Below are 17,719 nucleotides of genomic sequence, written 5' to 3' on the forward strand. Positions count from 1 at the left end.
GTGAACAGTGGGAAATCATAAAAAAAAAAAAAAAAAAAAACCGTTCTGCGTCTTCCACTTAGCTGCATGTATGATAGTGAATCAGATAAATGAGACAATTATTTCTTCTGTATTCATCAGATGAAAAGTTCATATAAAGAATCCAGATATGAGTACAATTCTTCCTATCTAAATGGCCCATCTCTTTGAGATACCCTGGTTCATTCAGAACCTCTATGACAATCAACAATTTTGTTTTTCTTAATCAATAACTGCTATGGTCTCAAGTTGTTCTCATCTCCTCATGATTCTGGTACTGGAGATACCTGGATCATCAAAATCCGTTTGTATAGAACAGCCTTTCACAACCTTTTTAACATGGAGGAACCCTTGAAATCACTTTCTGGTCTCAGGGAACCCCGTCTAAAAATTACTGTATCTACAACTCATGATACATTAGTGTGATGGTCAGTGGGAAGAATGCTCCTTACACTTGTGGTCATTGGGAAGAATGCTCCTCACACTTGTGGTCATTGGGAAGAATGCTCCTCACACTTGTGGTCATTGGGAAGAATGCTCCTCACACTTGTGGTCATTGGGAAGAATGCTCCTCACACTTGTGGTCATTGGGAAGAATGCTCCTCACACTTGTGGTCATTGGGAAGAATGCTCCTCACACTTGTGGTCATTGGGAAGAATGATCCTCACACTTGTGGTCATTGGGAAGAATGCTCCTCACACTTGTGGTCATTGGGAAGAATGCTCCTTCCACTTGTGGTCATTGGGAAGAATGTTCCTCACACTTGTGGTCATTGGGAAGAATGCTCCTTCCACTTGTGGTCATTGGGAAGAATGCTCCTTACACTTGTGGTCATTGGGAAGAATGCTCCTTACACTTGTGGTCATTGGGAAGAATGATCCTCACACTTGTGGTCATTGGGAAGAATGATCCTCACACTTGTGGTCATTGGGAAGAATGCTCCTTCCACTTGTGGTCATTGGGAAGAATGTTCCTCACACTTGTGGTCATTGGGAAGAATGCTCCTTCCACTTGTGGTCATTGGGAAGAATGCTCCTTACACTTGTGGTCATTGGGAAGAATGATCCTTACACTTGTGGTCATTGGGAAGAATGATCCTCACACTTGTGGTCATTGGGAAGAATGATCCTCACACTTGTGGTCATTGGGAAGAATGATCCTTACACTTGTGGTCATTGGGAATAATTCCCTTCTTATACATAGCTAAATGGTCTATGGTGTCAGTGGGAACTTATCTGAGAGGCAGAAATTGCTCATTGCTTGAGGAACCCTTAGCAACCTCTGGAGGAACCGAGGTTGAGAAACCCTGATATACAGTAGAATATGGTTTATGTTTACCAGCTTTTTTATGCTTCATACACTAGCCAGGGGGTCACATATTTACCTCTTGTTGTTAGCATACTGAGATTTGCCTCCCAGAGCCAACCAGAACTCAGATGGTTCCTGGCCTTCAGCCACAACCACCTTCTCACCCCTGGAGATCAGGTCAGCAACGTTCTTGGCCATGGCTCTCTCATCACCACTGCAGCCCTGCAAGAGATAAAACATGCATTCGAATTTGGTGCCTTCAGTCATACGAATCTCTGATTGACAGGACATCAAGTACAGTTGTAAAAGATTACAGGTAACATGGGTTCATAAGTCAGGTTTTGGGTTATTATTTTTGAACAGTTCATTTTTTGTTTTTGATTTGTTTTATATATATATATATATATATATATATATATATATATATATCACACTACTACACTACTTGCAGCCTGCCTCCTGATGGTGCTGACATCTGCTGCCTGGAATCTTGCATTCCTCTGCTCCTACAGTCTAGCTCAGCCTTTCAAAAACTGGGGTGCCAGGGCATCCTGGTTGAGAAAGTCATTCATGTCACAGCCGAGCTCTTACGCGGGAGCTCAATGAAGGCAGCAAAGTGAACAGCAGTGGGGGAGGTGGCTTTCCAACCTCCCCCTACAGAGCAGTACCCCGCAGGCAGGGGTGTATTTACCACAAGGCAAACAAGGCACTTGCCTAGGGCGGCATTTTTCAGGGGGAGCAGCACCTCCCCCTAGAAGAAGGGATGAAAGAAGGGACATGTGCACCATGGAAACCAGGTGGGATCCAAGAGAGGCTGCAGCCTGTTTGATGGTGTATGTAGAGCCTGGCTCTCGCTCCCGGGGATGTCCAGAGCTGTGAAGATGAGTGTCTCTCTATTGCTGGAGGGGTAGTGGAAGGCTCGTTGTTGGTCAATGTGATTCTCTTTCCGCGGGTGGGGGAAGGGGGGGTTGTGTTGGTCGGTTTCCATGTGGGCATACGGTTTTTGTGTTTCCTAGGTTAGCACAAAACCTAAATACACCATTGCCCGCAGGTACAGTGCTGCAGATTGTAACCACTTACACTCCGGAAGATTTTTATCACCTTTTGGTAATATTTGATCACCACTGGGTTTTTTATTTTTTATTATATCAACAAAAAAAGTCTGTAAAAAAACTATATTTTTTATTTTCTGCTATATTGTAAAACATATCCTATTCAAATATTTTTAAAAAATCATATTTCTTCATAAATTTAGGCCAAAATATATTCTGCTACATGTCTTTGGTGGAAAAAAAATCCCAGTAAGTGTATATTCATTGGTTTGTGTGAAAGTTATAGCGTCTACAAACAATGGTATATATACTGGAATTTTTTTTTTTTTTATACTAGTAATGGTGGTGATCAGTGACTTATAGTGGGACTGTGATAGTGCGGTGGGCAATCTGACACTAACTGACACTTTAAGGGAACTGATACAGTGAACAGTGCTAATTATATACATTATCTCTGTACTAATGACACTGGTTGGGAAGGGGTTTGCATTTAGGGCCAATCAAGGGGTTAACTGTGTGCCTACCAATGTTTAGTGTATGTACTGAGTGATGATTTTACTAAGCAATGTGCCGGTTTTTAGTACCTGCTTTGCAGGGAGAAAAAAAAAACAGCAGTCATTAGACAGCCCTGTATTGTGTTCACAGGGCTCTCTTCCGTCATTCACTAAGCCAGTCAGCAGGTCCTGACCATAAATCATTGGTCGGGATCCGCTGATTAGCTTGTGCTGTAGCAAATGACAGCAGAGCAGGGGGGACAGGCACTCGGACGGGGCGCCTTCCCGTTGTTGGGGGCCTTCCCGGAATTGCTGTCCCTCCTCTACACTGAAGCCAGTACTGGGACCTGATCATGTGCCCAGACTGGAGCGACTTAAGAATAAGTAAGTCTAGACATCTTTCCTTTTACAGGGTAAATAAAATAGGCTTAGAATAGTGGTGGGGGCAGGTTTAGGGTTAGGTATATCTGGATTATATATATATACACACTGTATTGCCAAAAGTATTGGTTTGTCTGCCTTTCCATGCACACGAACTTTAATGGCCCCCCAGTCTTAGTCCGTAGGGTTCAATATTGAGTTGGCCCCGCCCTTTGCAGCTATAACAGCTTCAACTCTTCTGGGAAGGCCGTCCACAAGGTTTAGGAGGGTGTCTGTGGGAAGGTTGGACCATTCTTCCAGAAGCACATTTGTCAGGTCAGGCACTGATGTCGGGGGAGGAGGCCTGGCTCACAGTCTCCACTCTAATTCATCCCAAAGGTGTTCTATGGGGTTGGGGTCAGGACTCTGTGCAGGACAGTCAAGTTCCTCCACCCCAAACTGGCTCCTCCATGTCTTTATGGACCTTGCTTTGTGCACTGGTGGGCCTTCATGTTGGAACAGGAAGGGGCCATCCCCAAACTCTTCCCACAAAGTTGGGAGCATAAAATTGTCCAAAATGTCTTGGTATGCTGACGCCTTAAGAGTTCGCTTCACTGGAACTAGGGGGCCAAGCCCAACACCTGAAAAACATCCCCACACCATAATCCTCCCTCCACCAAACTTTACACTTGGTACAATGCAGTCAGGCAAGTATCATTCTCCTGGGTACCGCCAAACCCAGTCACATCCATCAGATTGCCAGAGAAGTGTAATTAGTCACTCCAGAGAACACGTCTCCACTGCTATAAAGTCCAGTGGTGGCGTGCTTTATACCACAGCTTTGCATTGCACTTGGTGATGGAAGGCTTGGATGCAGCTGCTCAGCCATGGAAACCCATTCCATGAAGCTCTCTATGCACTGTTGTTGTGTTCATCTGAAGGCCACACCAAGTTTGGAGGTCTTTAGCTATTGACTCTGCAGACAGTTGGTGACTTCTGCGCACTGTGCGCATCAGCATGCGCTGACCCCGCTCTGTCATGTGACGTGGCCTACCACTTGGTGGCTGAGTTGCTGTTGTTCCCAGTTGCTTCTACTTTGGTATAATCCCACTAACAGTTGAGCGTGGAATATTTAGTAGCCAGGAAATGTCACAGATGGACTTATTGCACAGGTGGCCACCTATCACGGGACCACGCTTGGAGTCACTGAGCTCCTGAGAGCGACCCATTCTTTCACCAATGTTTGTAGAAGCAGTCTGCATGTCTAGGGGCTTGATTGTATACACCTGTGTCCATGGAGGGGATTTCAGACTCTCTCTAATCCTAGCTTCACATCTGTGTGGGTGGTGCCGCTGCGAAAATCTGTGCAGCTGCACCACCCACACAGAGAAATGTGGACCCGTGGACGGGTGACATTAGTTCTAATGGTACGACGCCCGCACTGGAAAACGCAACAGTACTGAGAACCTCGGTTCCCGTGCAGGTTGCGTTTTCCAAAGAAGTGCAGGGACTTCTTCCCTGCATGTCACGGGCACGGGAGTCCATTCAAATGAATGGGCTCTCGTGCCCATGCAAAACACGGCCCGCACAGCCGCATAGATGTGAACCGAGGGTAACTGAATCCACATCTAACCAGAGCAGGATGGGAGGGGAGTAGTTCACTTTTCTAACTTTAAGCTATGCTAGAACTGGCATTTTTTGAACACAGCAGCTAGGAATAGATAGGTACACAGCTTCTTTATAAAGAGTATCTCGTGTTTACCTGGCAAAAAAATATAAAAATGTTTACAAATAAATGAATGTTTTAAATCTTTAATATAATAAAGAAAATATATACAAAAAATGCTAAAACACCTCGAGGCAGACCATTAGATGTCTTGTAGCCTGGTGTTCACCCTTGGACCTAACAGATATGATTGGCCCTACCAGGAACAGGAGGATCTAGCCAGGAGAGCCTTCCAGGTTGCTTTTCTTACCTTTCCGCACCAGATATAACAGGCTCCCTTTGTCCTCAGCACAAACACATCATTAGAGTTGAGGGATGAGGCCCGCACTGGCACTTCAAAAGCCTTGGTGTTGTACTCATTGGTTCCATGTACATGAAACAGCCTGATCTCAGCGGGAGTCTCATTGCTGTCTGCACGGGAGGTGCCACCCTGGGGGAGGAAAACATTATTTATTTCAGGTACTTATATAGCGCCGTCAATTTACGCAGCACTTTACATATATATTGTACATTCACATCAGTCCCTAACCCTCAAGGGGTGTACAATCCAAGGTCCCTAACTCACATTCATACATACACACAGGGCTTTTTTTCTCAGAGGAAAGGTGGTGGAACTCCCCCACCCAAACCTGGCCACGCCCCCATCAAACCCTAGGACCACCCCTTTAGAGAACAGGAATGCAAGTAAAATTTGGGAGGGGCTATAAAAGTAAATGTATGGAATTAACACCGCCCCCCCCCCCCACATTAGTAAGAATAGCGAGTAACACTGCCCCCCCCCCCACATTAGCAAGAAAAGCGAGAAAAATTGTATCGCCGCTCCTTACCTGATGCTGACGATCCGCGCTATGGTAGGATCGACGAGCAGAGGGCGTGATGACGTCAGCGCGCACCGCCGGGTGTACTAAGATACACCTTTCCTATGGGGGTGGCCGCGCGCCCCCGATGTTTACACGCTGGCGGTAGAGGGGGGGGGGTGAAGCGTGCATGTCCCCGCTCACCGGCTGTGAGCAGCGGCAGTGACAGGTGCCGGGCACGCGCAAGCATGACATAAACAAGCCGCGTCCGGCACCTGTCACTTTCGCTGCTCTGCATAGCTTGTCAGCTCTGCAGAGGCAGTCGGTGAGCGGGGACAAGAAGAAAAAGGTGGCGGAACGCAGTACCGCCGCGTTCCGGCAGAAAGAAAGCCCTGCATACACATACTAGGGACAATGTAGACAGGAGCCAATTAACCTACCAGCATGTCTTTGGAGTGTGGGAGGAAACTGGAGTACGTGGAGGAAGCCCACACAGGCACAGGGAGAACATGCAAACTCCAGGCAGGTGGTGCCGTGGTTGGGATTTGAACCAACAACCCCTAGTACTGCTAACCATTTAGCCACTGTGCTGCCCAAAAGATACTTTTTCATCCTGTATTTAATAAAAGCAGAACTCCAGGTAAATGGCTAAACTGACAGTCTACAGCCGTACTAAACCCCAAACCAAAAATGTCATATATTGCAGCATACCAACCATTAGATGTGATAGCTGCATTAGTTTTCTTTTTTAGGCTTTTTTCCCCTCTGTTTTCACCTGGTGATCTGGCCAGTAACACTCCTCCTGTATTAGTGTGGAATTATAGTTGATCCAGGGAATATCTGATTGCCTCTCGGGGGATCAGGAAGGAATTTTTTCCCAGCAAGAACAAATTAGATCATGCTTTGATGGGTTTTTTTTGCCTTCTTCTGGATCAACTGTGGGTGTAGGATTATCACTTTTTTTTTCTATGGTTGAACTGGATGGACTTTTGTCTTTTTTCAGCCAGACTATATAACTATGTAGAGTGCCTCCACTCTGGATGAAGGAGCACAGGGGGACACCTTTGGACAGAAGCATTGTCAGTCTGGGAGGAGGGGAGTGTTCGATGGACTAGCCGATTTAGATACACTAACAAATTGAAGCCAAACTCCAGCTAACATTTTATAATCAGTTACAGCAGTTTTTTTTTCTTTTGGGGAGCATAATGGATCAGACTCCGATCCATTATGCTCAATCAGAAGATCCAATCCATTCTGCGGGGATTGTCGGAGGGGGTGTCACCAAGTGTTATCACACCGTGTGACACCAACCCTAGGGACGTCCCTGCTTAGGTGTACAGAATTACCAATCTTTTTTGGGTATATCAGCAACTGATTTTTTCCAACTGCAAATTTAGCTGTTTCCTGGAGTTCCAATCATACAGTTACTCATTTAATGTAACATTCTGATAAGACAGGGAGAATGTCACCAGCACACCGAGGATCACCAAAATGGGTCCAAAAGTATTAATGAACGATCGCATAGTTACAGCAAGGCAACGTTTCAGAGTCTCGCAGGACCCCTTCATCAGGCATGTGACCTATGTGACCTATGTGACGTCATATGCCTGATGAAGGGGTTCTGTGAGACTCCGAAACGTTGCCTTGCTGTAACTATGTGATCGTTCACTAAAACATTTGGACCCGTATTGGTGATCCTCGATGTGCTGGTGACATTCTCCCTTGCTGACTCTGTGCGTTTCCTGCCGATGGTCGCTGCAGCACCCACTTATACACACCGCCATTTTTAACGCAGGAACGTGTGCGTTTGGGTTGTACGTTTACACTCTAAGACAAACACATTGCTATTTGCCGCATCAGAAGCGTGAAGAGTGTTTTACTTCATTTCCCAGGATGTCTCTTACCTCGTACACCACCATCTTCCCTTTAAATATAGCCATAAGGTGCGGGGGTTCTTTGCCCATAGATACACGGACTTGTACGGGCTCCCCTCCATATTGCTGGTCCAGGGCCACCGCCTGATAGGCTGATGCGGCAATTTCATCTTGACTGGCGTGGCGCCCCTGTGAAAGGTATGTAGAAAACATGGCGGGTAACTGCTGATCCCAACGTACCGAAGGGAACACTACATGTTATTTATTTATTTTAGAAACCTATATATAGCACTTTACATATATATATATATATACTGCATGTTGAAATGCGTTTTTTTATTACAAAAAATACATTTCAAATATACTGTATGTCTTTTATATAGTAAAGTGTATATAGTATTTAATACATTTATTTCAATAAATAAATACATATATATATATATATATATATATATATATATTCACATACATATACACTGCATGTTGAAATGCGTTTATTTATATATTGCTAAATATATGAAAAATATTTTCAAACGTATAGTTTTTTTTTAAATATATTCTTAAGATTATTTTTAACATATAAAAAAGTCATATATATATATACTGCATGTTGAAGTGTGTTTATTTATATATTGCTAAATATATAAAAAATATTTTCAAAAATATATTTTTTTTAAATATATTCTTCAGACTATTTTTAACATATAAAAAAGTCATATATATATATATATATATATATATATATATATATACTGCATGTTGAAATGCTTTTTTAATACAAAATGTATGAGAAATATATTTAAAAATACATTTCAGATATACTATATGTCTTTAAAAATACAAATCTCCATTTTTGGAATTTACAAATATGCATAAAAATATATGTTAAAATGACTTTTTTATATGTTAAAAAAAATCTGAATATATTTAAAAATATATTTTAAAAAATATTTTTCATATATTTTGCAATATATAAAAAATGCATTTCAACATGATATATATATATATATATATATATATATATATATATATATATATATATATATATATATATATATTTATTGAACTATATTGAATATGGCCAAAATTGTAGCATTTCAAACACGTCAATATATTTGGGAGGAATATTTTAAAAATATATTTCAAATATATTTTTCTTCCTTGTGGGTATTCAACTAGCCTACCTATAGATGGATCGAAATGCAGGCGCTTCCTGCTGAACTGGCTGAATTTTGATCCATCTATGGCCGGCTTAAGCTTCATCTGTGTCTACCAGGAATTTGAGGTCCTCCCTCGGCTCACCTGCCACATGTAGAGGATGTAGTGGTACTTGATATTGACGAGGTACTTGTACAGAATGAGGTAACAGTCTCCGCCGTAGAAATGTCCCAACCATTGCTTCTCTACTGGTACCAGTTCCAAATTCTCAATTCTCCAGACCTGTGGGGTCAGAACCCAGAATGTCAAGGCCAAAGTAAAGACTTCTGTTTGCACAGGAGCAAAATACGAGCATTGCGAAAACAACGTCATCAACTGTGGTTGTTGTACATCGGTCGGATCGCAGCTGTCAAATTTCTAGTATAAGTTGTAAAATGGAAGCCGCCATCCGATTGGTTACATTGCAAAACACATTTTTGTCTTAATATTGCATACAGACAACATTGGTAGCAATATGGAAAATAGATACAGATGTTCTCTACTTGATATTCATTGGCAAAAAATGTATTCTCACCTCCGCCTCTCCCGATCCGTCATCAACCATTTTGTGATGCGCGGCTACCTCTGGTTTGGCGTGCATGAGCGTGGCGTCAAACTTCACTTGCTCCACTTTGGCTAAATGAACATACAGTTTAATATGGGGTTATAAATATATTATTAAGGACTGCACCACGGGCAATAAAGTACATCAAAACTGATCTAATCACTCACGGCAGCTGCTGTTCTTAATGGCGTAACCATCAAACATTCAAAAATAATAAATATCGAACAGTGCTACCTGCACTAAAACCAAAACCCAGCATTCTATATGGTATGCTCCCCAGATATAAAAGTGCAATGTGCAAAAAAGTGCAACCTCAAAACCACGTTATATAACCTCCAATAGTGTCCTTTTAAAGTGCATACAATCAATGTGCAAAATATATAATATAACAACCCCATACGATTCATAAATTCCAACCACAACCACCTCGCAACCATGTCCTTCCACACCCAGAGGACGTCAAGTGACGAAACGCATAGGGCGGGGCCTGGAGGTGACCTCACCATGTTCCCAGAGGATGTCAAGTGATTAAACGCATAGGGTGGGGCCTGGAAGTGAAGTCACCACGTTCCCAGAGGACACCAAGCGATTAAACATGTAGGGCGGGGTCTGGAGGTGACGTCACCATGTTCCCAGAGGACGTCAAGTGATTAAAGGCGTAGGGTGTGACCTGGAGTTGATGCCACTATGTTCCCAGAGGACGTTAAGTGATTAAACGCGTAGGGTGGGGCCTGGAGGTGAAATCATCACATTCCCAGAGGATGTCAAGTGATTAAAAGCGTACGGTGGGGCCTGGGAGTGACGTCACCACATTCCCAGAGGACATCAAGTGATTAAACGTGTAGGTTGGAGCCTGGAGGTGAGGTCACCACGTTCCCAGAAGACGTCAAGTGATTAAAAGCATAGGGTGGAGCCTAGAGGTGAAGTCACCACATTCCCAGAGGACGTCAAGTGATTAAACGGGTAGGGTGGGGACTGGAGGGGAGGTCACCACGTTCCCAGAAGACATCAAGTTATTAAAAGCATAGGGTGGAGCCTAGAGGTGAAGTCACCACATTCCCAGAGGACGTCAAGTGATTAAACTGGTAGGGTGGGGTCTGGAGATGAAATCACCACATTCCCAGAGGACGTCAAGTGATTAAAAGCATAGGGTGAAGCCTAGAGGTGAAGTCACCACGTTCCCAGAAGACATCAAGTGATTAAATGGGTAGGGTGGGGCCTGGAGGTGAAGTCACCACATTCCCAGAGGACGTCAAGTGATTAAACGTGTAAGGTGGGACCTGGAGGTGACGTCACCACGTTCCCAGAGGACTTCAAGTGATTAAACGCATAGGGTGAGGCCTAGAGGTGATGTAACCACGTTCCCAGAGGACGTCAAGTGATTAAACGCGTAGGGTGGGGCCTGGAAATGAAGTCACCATGTTACCAGAGGACATCAAGTGATTAAACATGTAGGGTGGGGCCTGGAGGTGATGTCACCACGTTCCCAGAGGACATCAAGTGATTAAACGCGTAGGTTGGGGCCTGGAGGTGACGTCACTATGTTTCCAGAGAATGTTAAGTGATCAATATCTGCTCTCAGCTTACCCTACAGACGTCCATTAAGTTTGCATCCAATTGATGTTCCACTTACCTACTTTACCAACAGTATGCGTCTTCCCCACACCCACAGTCTCGTCCTTTGTAGGCCACTTTTGGAAGAGCTGCTTAAACACAGCAGATTCAGAACCGTCGTTTTCGACCTCCACATTGGTGGAATTGGGGTAGTTCTTAGCTTTAATATAATTCTGTGAAGAAAACAAACATTGCCTTCTCTGTTGATTTCGATGTTTTAGAAGGAAAATAGAATTGTCTACGGATGACGGCCATCAACAGATTATGACCAAGGCCTATACGGCTGAAATGTGTCAATTTTTACTGTAAGAGTGGACTCTTTCCATGTTTTGCCCGAGGGCCTAGGGTCAATAGGGGGCCCCATGAGATGGCACTGGTACCTTTCATTTGTTTGGGTGTGGTTTGAGATGGCTTTGTTTGGGTGTGGTTTGAGTATGGGGAGGACACAGGGGCCCCATGATCCCCTATTGCCCGGGGGCACCATGAGTTGTCAGTCCGCCCCTGCTTCAGACAGTAACATATTCAACCAACCTTGGTAGTACTGCCTTAAAAGGTCTTCACCATCAAGGTCAGTTGGTGTTTTTCAATATTTATTGAAAACTTTCCAAAATCTGCTATCCTATTCTTGTAATTATTAGATAGTTGGCCTACCAGCATACCAAAAGTCATGGCAGACCAACAACTTTGTAGCAGGGATTTGTAGTAGGTACATATACTGCATCTCTGGAACATTTCTGTAGAGCTTTTTAGTTGGCTATAGAGTAGCTGCCTTAGCTGGCTACCATGCATCTCTATGGAGCTACAGATCAGTGATGTGCCGTGGTCATCAGTAGGCACATTGGATAAGCTGGTGTCAGGGATCCCCTCGATCCCTGCCGCGATGGTCCCGGCGCAGGCGCACTGCTCCGCCCTGTACACGGGCACTAGGTCCGGGCCGGCCGCGGCGTTCGAGTTCGCGCATGCGCAGTAGAAGCCGCGGCCGCCCGCTGGGCACCAATGGCAGCGCAGGGTGGGATATTTAAATGTCCCTGAGCTGTCATTTCGTTGCCTTCTGGTCTTACCTGCTTCCTGTGATTCTGTACCTGTGCCTTGTAAGTTTATTGACCGGATTGTTCTTGACCTGCTGATTTCTCCTGCCCAGACCCTTGCTTTGCCTGACCTCTCTCCCTGGATGCCCCTCATTAGATCTAACCTCCTGTTGCTGACCTGGCGTGTGACCCGACGATTCTCTGCCTGCTCCCTTGTACCTTACCGTCCTCTACGTTACCAACTCGGCCTGTCTGACTTCGCACTTGCTCAGCCATCCATCCATCCATCCCATCGGGGTCACCCGACCTCCTCACATCTGGCTCTCCCTGGTTGGAGCCCCTGGCGAACACCCCTACCACTGACAGGTGTGCTCAGTAGTGGCGACCTGGTCTCGGGGTACTACAAGTCCATCCCCACCATCAGGGGCCCTGGTGAACAAGTACCCTGGGGCTTAGACTCCGCGCTCTGGGCACGCCTGACCAGTGGAGTGCTAGGCGTGCCGCTCGGCGGTCCCTCACAGTACCAGAAGGCCATGACTGAGCCTCGAGGAGGACCCTCCCCGATGGAGGAGGTTTGCAGGCACCTGGCTACCCTGACGCAAGCAGTAAACTCTTTGCAGGACAGATGTTTGCAGATTGAGAATCGGTTTCAGGCCTGCACCATATCTGCTCCTGTTTCACAGGCCCCGGCTCCTGCACCTCCGGTCGCAGCAGCCCACGAGCCGGCTCCTGGGCCTTCCGCATCACTCCCTATGGCGGAACCCCGAGTACCCTTACCCGAGCGCTTCCACGGGGATCGCACACGCTTTCGGTCATTCCGTGACTCCTGTCTGCTTTACTTTGAACTGCAACCACGGACCTTTTTGACAGAATCGGTGAAAGTGGGGTTTGTTTTCTCCCTGTTGCAGGGTGAACCCCAAGACTGGGCCCACCGACTAAGGGGAAATAATGATCCCCATCTGGTTACGGTTGACAACTTCTTTAACGCTATGGCCATCTTATACGATGACCCACAACGGGCGGCCTCGGCCGAGGCCACATTATACGCACTCCGACAAGGTCGGCGAGCGGCTGAGGAATACGCCTCTGACTTTAGGCGCTGGATGGGAGACACTCGCTGGAACGAGTTCGCACTTGTGCACCAGTTCTGTATGGGCCTATCTGAGGCTCTGAAAGACGAGCTCGCCCGGGTAGAGGTGCCCGAGACATTAGAGGACTTGATTGCACTCACCATTAAAATTGACCGTAGGCTACGGGAGCGCAGATTGGAGAGGTCTGGTCAGGGTCGCGGAAATACCTGGGGGTCATTCCAAGGATCCAGTCAACATACTAGGCCAAACATCCAGAACCTGCCGTCTGAAGATGCTCCCGAACCCATGCAGCTAGGCCTGGCACGGCCTAAACTACCGCCAGAGGAACGCCAGCGCAGACGCTCCCAGAATCTGTGTCTCTACTGCGGTGAAGCCGGTCACATGGTACGTTCCTGCCCGCAGAAACTGAGTAAGTTCACCTCATCTTCTTTATCTATTGGCAATATGAATCCGTCCCAATACTTAGTTGTCCCCCTCTCCTTTCAGCTTTCAGAAAGGACCGTGGAGGTGACGGCCATAGTTGATTCGGGGGCATGCAGCTGTTTTGTGGATATCAATTTTGCTCACCAGCAGGGTATCCCCCTCCGTCCAAAGGAGAAGGGGTTTCACATCTTTTTGGCTGATGGGTCCCGGATAAAGTCAGGGGTGGTTAACCAGGAGACCCCTTCCATTGTGACTTCCATTGCCGGTCAGCACCGGGAACTCCTCCGCCTGGATGCTATTGCATCACCCCTTTTCCCAGTCATTCTGGGGCTCCCATGGTTGCGGGCCCATAACCCCCAAATTGACTGGGAAACTGGGGTTGTCTCGTTCCCTTCCCCATACTGTCGGGAACTGTGCCGAACTTCGGGCCCGGAGGTCCCCCAGGTCCTCCTGTGCTCTGAAGGGGATGCCAGCCTAAAACAAGTGATTCCTGCAGCCTATCATAAGTTTCTTGATGTGTTCAGTGAACGGGGAGCAGATACTCTACCCCCCCACTGCCCATATGACTGTCCTATTGATCTGTTACCCGGTTCTGAAATTCCCTTTGGGCGAATTTTTCCCCTTTCTGAGCTAGAATTAGGGGCCCTGAAGGATTATATTGAGGACAGCCTCCGGAAGGGATTCATCCGTCCTCCACTTCCCCAGCAGGTGCAGGGATCTTCTTTGTAGAAAAGAAGGACAAGACTTTGAGGCCATGTATTGACTATAGGGAGCTGAATAGGGTCACAATTAAAAATCGTTACCCACTACCACTGGTACCAGAATTATTCCAGAGCTTAAAAGCTGCAGTAGTATTTACCAAGCTGGACTTAAGGGGAGCCTACAACTTGGTTCGCATAAGGGAGGGGGATGAGTGGAAAACGGCCTTCCGCACCCGTTTCGGCCATTTCGAATACCTGGTCATGCCTTTCGGGTTGTGCAATGCGCCGGCCACCTTCCAGCACTTTGTAAACGACATCTTTAGGGACTTCCTGGACATCTTTGTCATCGTCTACTTAGACGACATTTTGATTTTCTTATCCTCCCTGGGGGAGCACAGGGTACATGTAACAAAGGTGTTGGGGCGGTTGCGGCAGCACGGGTTGTACGCTAAAGCAGAGAAATGTTGCTTTGAACAGGCTAGCGTTACATTTCTGGGTCTGATTATCTCCACCACGGGGGTCGCAATGGACCCTCAGAAGGTCTCTGCGATCCTAGATTGGCCTGAACCCACGGACAGGAAAAGCGTCCAACGTTTTATCGGGTTCGCAAACTTCTACCGGAAGTTCATCAAGAACTTCTCGGGTCTGGTCTCCCCCATCACTCAGTTAACCAAGCTTGGGACGCGATTCAGATGGACGCTAGAGGCACAGGAAGCTTTTAAAGCACTAAAGAAGTTATTTACCTCGGCACCTATTCTGGGTCATCCCGACGCCTCCCTGCCCTACATCTTAGAAGTAGATGCGTCAGAAAATGCGGTTGGCTCCATCCTTTCCCAGCGAAAGGCCGCCAAGGAATTACTTCACCCAGTAGCGTTCTTCTCACGGAAACTTACCCCTGCGGAGAGGAACTACGACATTGGGGATCGAGAACTACTGGCTATCAAGACCGCATTAGAAGAATGGAGGTACCTGCTGGAAGGTGCCTCACATCCCATCCTGATATTCACGGACCACAAGAACCTGGAATATCTGAGGACGGCCAAACGTCTGCGCCCACGACAAGCAAGATGGGCATTGTTTTTCTCGAGGTTCCAGTTCCACATCACATACAGGCCGGGTTCAAAAAACACGAAGCCAGACACGTTGTCACGTATGTACGAGGACGCCAAGGAGATCCCAGTACCTGACACTATTCTGCCTGCGGGAAACTTCTTGGCCCTCCAGACGAACCTTCGCTCCGAGATCCTGAGAGCGTCCACAGCGATGTCTACCTCCGATGGGGCGCCCCTCCAGAACAAGGGGGGACTCCTATGGAGGGAGGACCGGATTGTGGTGCCGGAGGATGCCCGAACCTTAGTCTTGGGACATTGCCATGACCACCCGATGGCAGGACATTTTGGCCCGGTCAAGACCCTGGAACGTCTCCGACGTTCCTTCTGGTGGCCGGACATGGCCAAGGATTGTAAAAGTTACGTGGGCTCCTGTGCCATCTGCCAGCGGAACAAGCCTTCAAGAAATAAGGCGTGGGGCCTGCTACGTCCATTACCCATCCCTGAACGGCCCTGGCAGAAAATCTCTATGGACTTTATAGTCGAGCTTCCACCTTCACTGGACCACACAGCAATTCTCGTGGTCGTGGACCGCTTATCCAAGATGGCCCATTTCATTCCTTTACGGAAGACTCCATCAGCAGCCGAGACGGCGCAAGTTTTTATTCGAGAGGTCGTTAGACTGCATGGGGTTCCCGAAGACATCGTCTCGGACCGAGGGGTGCAGTTTACCTCGAGATTTTGGAGGGCATTGTGCAAAGCCCTGGATATCAAGCTATCCCTTTCTTCGGCATTTCACCCTCAGACCAATGGTCAGACCGAAAGGACCAATCAGACCCTAGAGCAATATCTGCGATGCTACACATCATTCTCTCAGGACGACTGGGTGCCACTTCTCCCTTTGGCGGAATTCGCGTACAACAACGCTTGCCATTCAGCAACAGGGCAGTCCCCGTTCTTCTCCAACTATGGGTTTCATCCTGTCTTCCTCCCGGATTTAGTCCCGGAATGCCCTATTCCAGCGACACAGGATGCACAAACCTTTTTCACTTCAAACAATAAAAAACTACAGGAAGCCATCCGTCAAGCCCAAGAAGACTACAAGAGGGCTTTTAATAGGAAGCGAAGAGGGGATCTGGTGTTGCGGCCCGGAGAGAAGGTTTGGCTGGCTACATCGAACTTGAAGATGCTCTGCCCGTCAAAAAAGTTGGGACCTAAATTTATAGGACCTTTTTGCATCAAACGGATGGTCAATGAAGTGGCCTATGAACTTGTTCTCCCTGAGACACTCAAGATCCACCCTGTCTTCCACGTGTCCCTGTTGAAGCCGGTGGTCCCTGATGCCTTCCCGGAACGGGAATCCAGGCCCCCGGAGGCCGTAATGGTTGAAGAGGAAGAAGAATTCGAGGTGGAGGCAATCCTGAAGTGCCGACGAAGGGGGAGCCAGACCCAATTTCTCATCAAGTGGAAGGGCTACGGCCCTGAGGACAATTCGTGGGAACCAGCCCATAATGTCCATGCACCTAGACTTGTCCGGAGGTTTCTTTGTGATCACCCGTGGTGGAGAGATCGGGTGGGCATCCGGAGGTTGCCCGTAGGGGGGGGCAATGTCAGGGATCCCCTCGATCCCTGCCGCGATGGTCCCGGCGCAGGCGCACTGCTCTGCCCTGTACACGGGCACTAGGTCTGGGCCGGCCGCGATGGTCCCGGCGCAGGCGCACTGCTCTGCCCTGTACACGGGCACTAGGTCTGGGCTGGCCGCGGCGTTCAAGTTCGCGCATGTGCAGTAGAAGCCGCGGCCGCCCGCTGGGGACCAATGGCAGCGCAGGGCGGGATATTTAAATGTCCCTGAGCTGTCATTTCGTTGCCTTCTGGTCTTACCTGCTTCCTGTGATTCTGTACCTGTGCCTTGTAAGTTTATTGACCCGGATTGTTCTTGACCTGCTGATTTCTCCTGCCCAGACCCTTGCTTTGCCTGACCTCTCTCCCTGGATGCCCCTCATTAGATCTGACCTCCTGTTGCTGACCTGGCGTGTGACCCGACGATTCTCTGCCTGCTCCCTTGTACCTTACCGTCCTCTACGTTACCAACTCGGCCTGTCTGACTTCGCACTTGCTCAGCCATCCATCCATCCCGTCGGTGTCACCCGACCTCCTCACATCTGGCTCTCCCTGGTTGGAGCCCCTGGCGAACACCCCTACCACTGACAGGTGTGCTCAGTAGTGGCGACCTGGTCTCTGGGTACTACAAGTCCATCCCCACCATCAGGGGCCCTGGTGAACAAGTACCCTGGGGCTTAGACTCCGCGCTCTGGGCACGCCTGACCAGTGGAGTGCTAGGGGTGCCGCTCGGCGGTCCCTCACAGCTGTTGATTCTGTAGCTCCAAATGACAAGTCCTCAGCAGCTGAGCTACAAATCAC

At 47.5% G+C, this 17,719-nt stretch overlaps 1 protein-coding gene across 2 annotated transcripts in view; it reads right to left on the reverse strand.

Annotated features, from left to right (window-relative positions):
- Nucleotides 1–17,719, reverse strand: part of VIL1 (villin 1) — a 102,472-nt gene that overhangs the window by 22,251 nt on the left and 62,502 nt on the right. For both annotated transcript variants that reach the window (XM_089662593.1, XM_089662594.1), the window contains exons 10-15: nucleotides 11,026–11,179; nucleotides 9,363–9,463; nucleotides 8,933–9,070; nucleotides 7,661–7,819; nucleotides 5,210–5,389; nucleotides 1,404–1,549 (exon numbers count right to left, since the gene is read on the reverse strand). In XM_089662593.1, the coding sequence (XP_089518719.1) occupies nucleotides 1,404–1,549; nucleotides 5,210–5,389; nucleotides 7,661–7,819; nucleotides 8,933–9,070; nucleotides 9,363–9,463; nucleotides 11,026–11,179 (878 nt within the window). The remainder of the gene's footprint in view (nucleotides 1–1,403; nucleotides 1,550–5,209; nucleotides 5,390–7,660; nucleotides 7,820–8,932; nucleotides 9,071–9,362; nucleotides 9,464–11,025; nucleotides 11,180–17,719) is intronic.

This window comes from Staurois parvus, unplaced genomic scaffold (genome assembly GCF_062004578.1).
Source record: "Staurois parvus isolate SC_StPar_1 unplaced genomic scaffold, SC_StPar_1.0 ptg001495l, whole genome shotgun sequence".
Classification (NCBI taxonomy): domain Eukaryota; kingdom Metazoa; phylum Chordata; class Amphibia; order Anura; family Ranidae; genus Staurois; species Staurois parvus.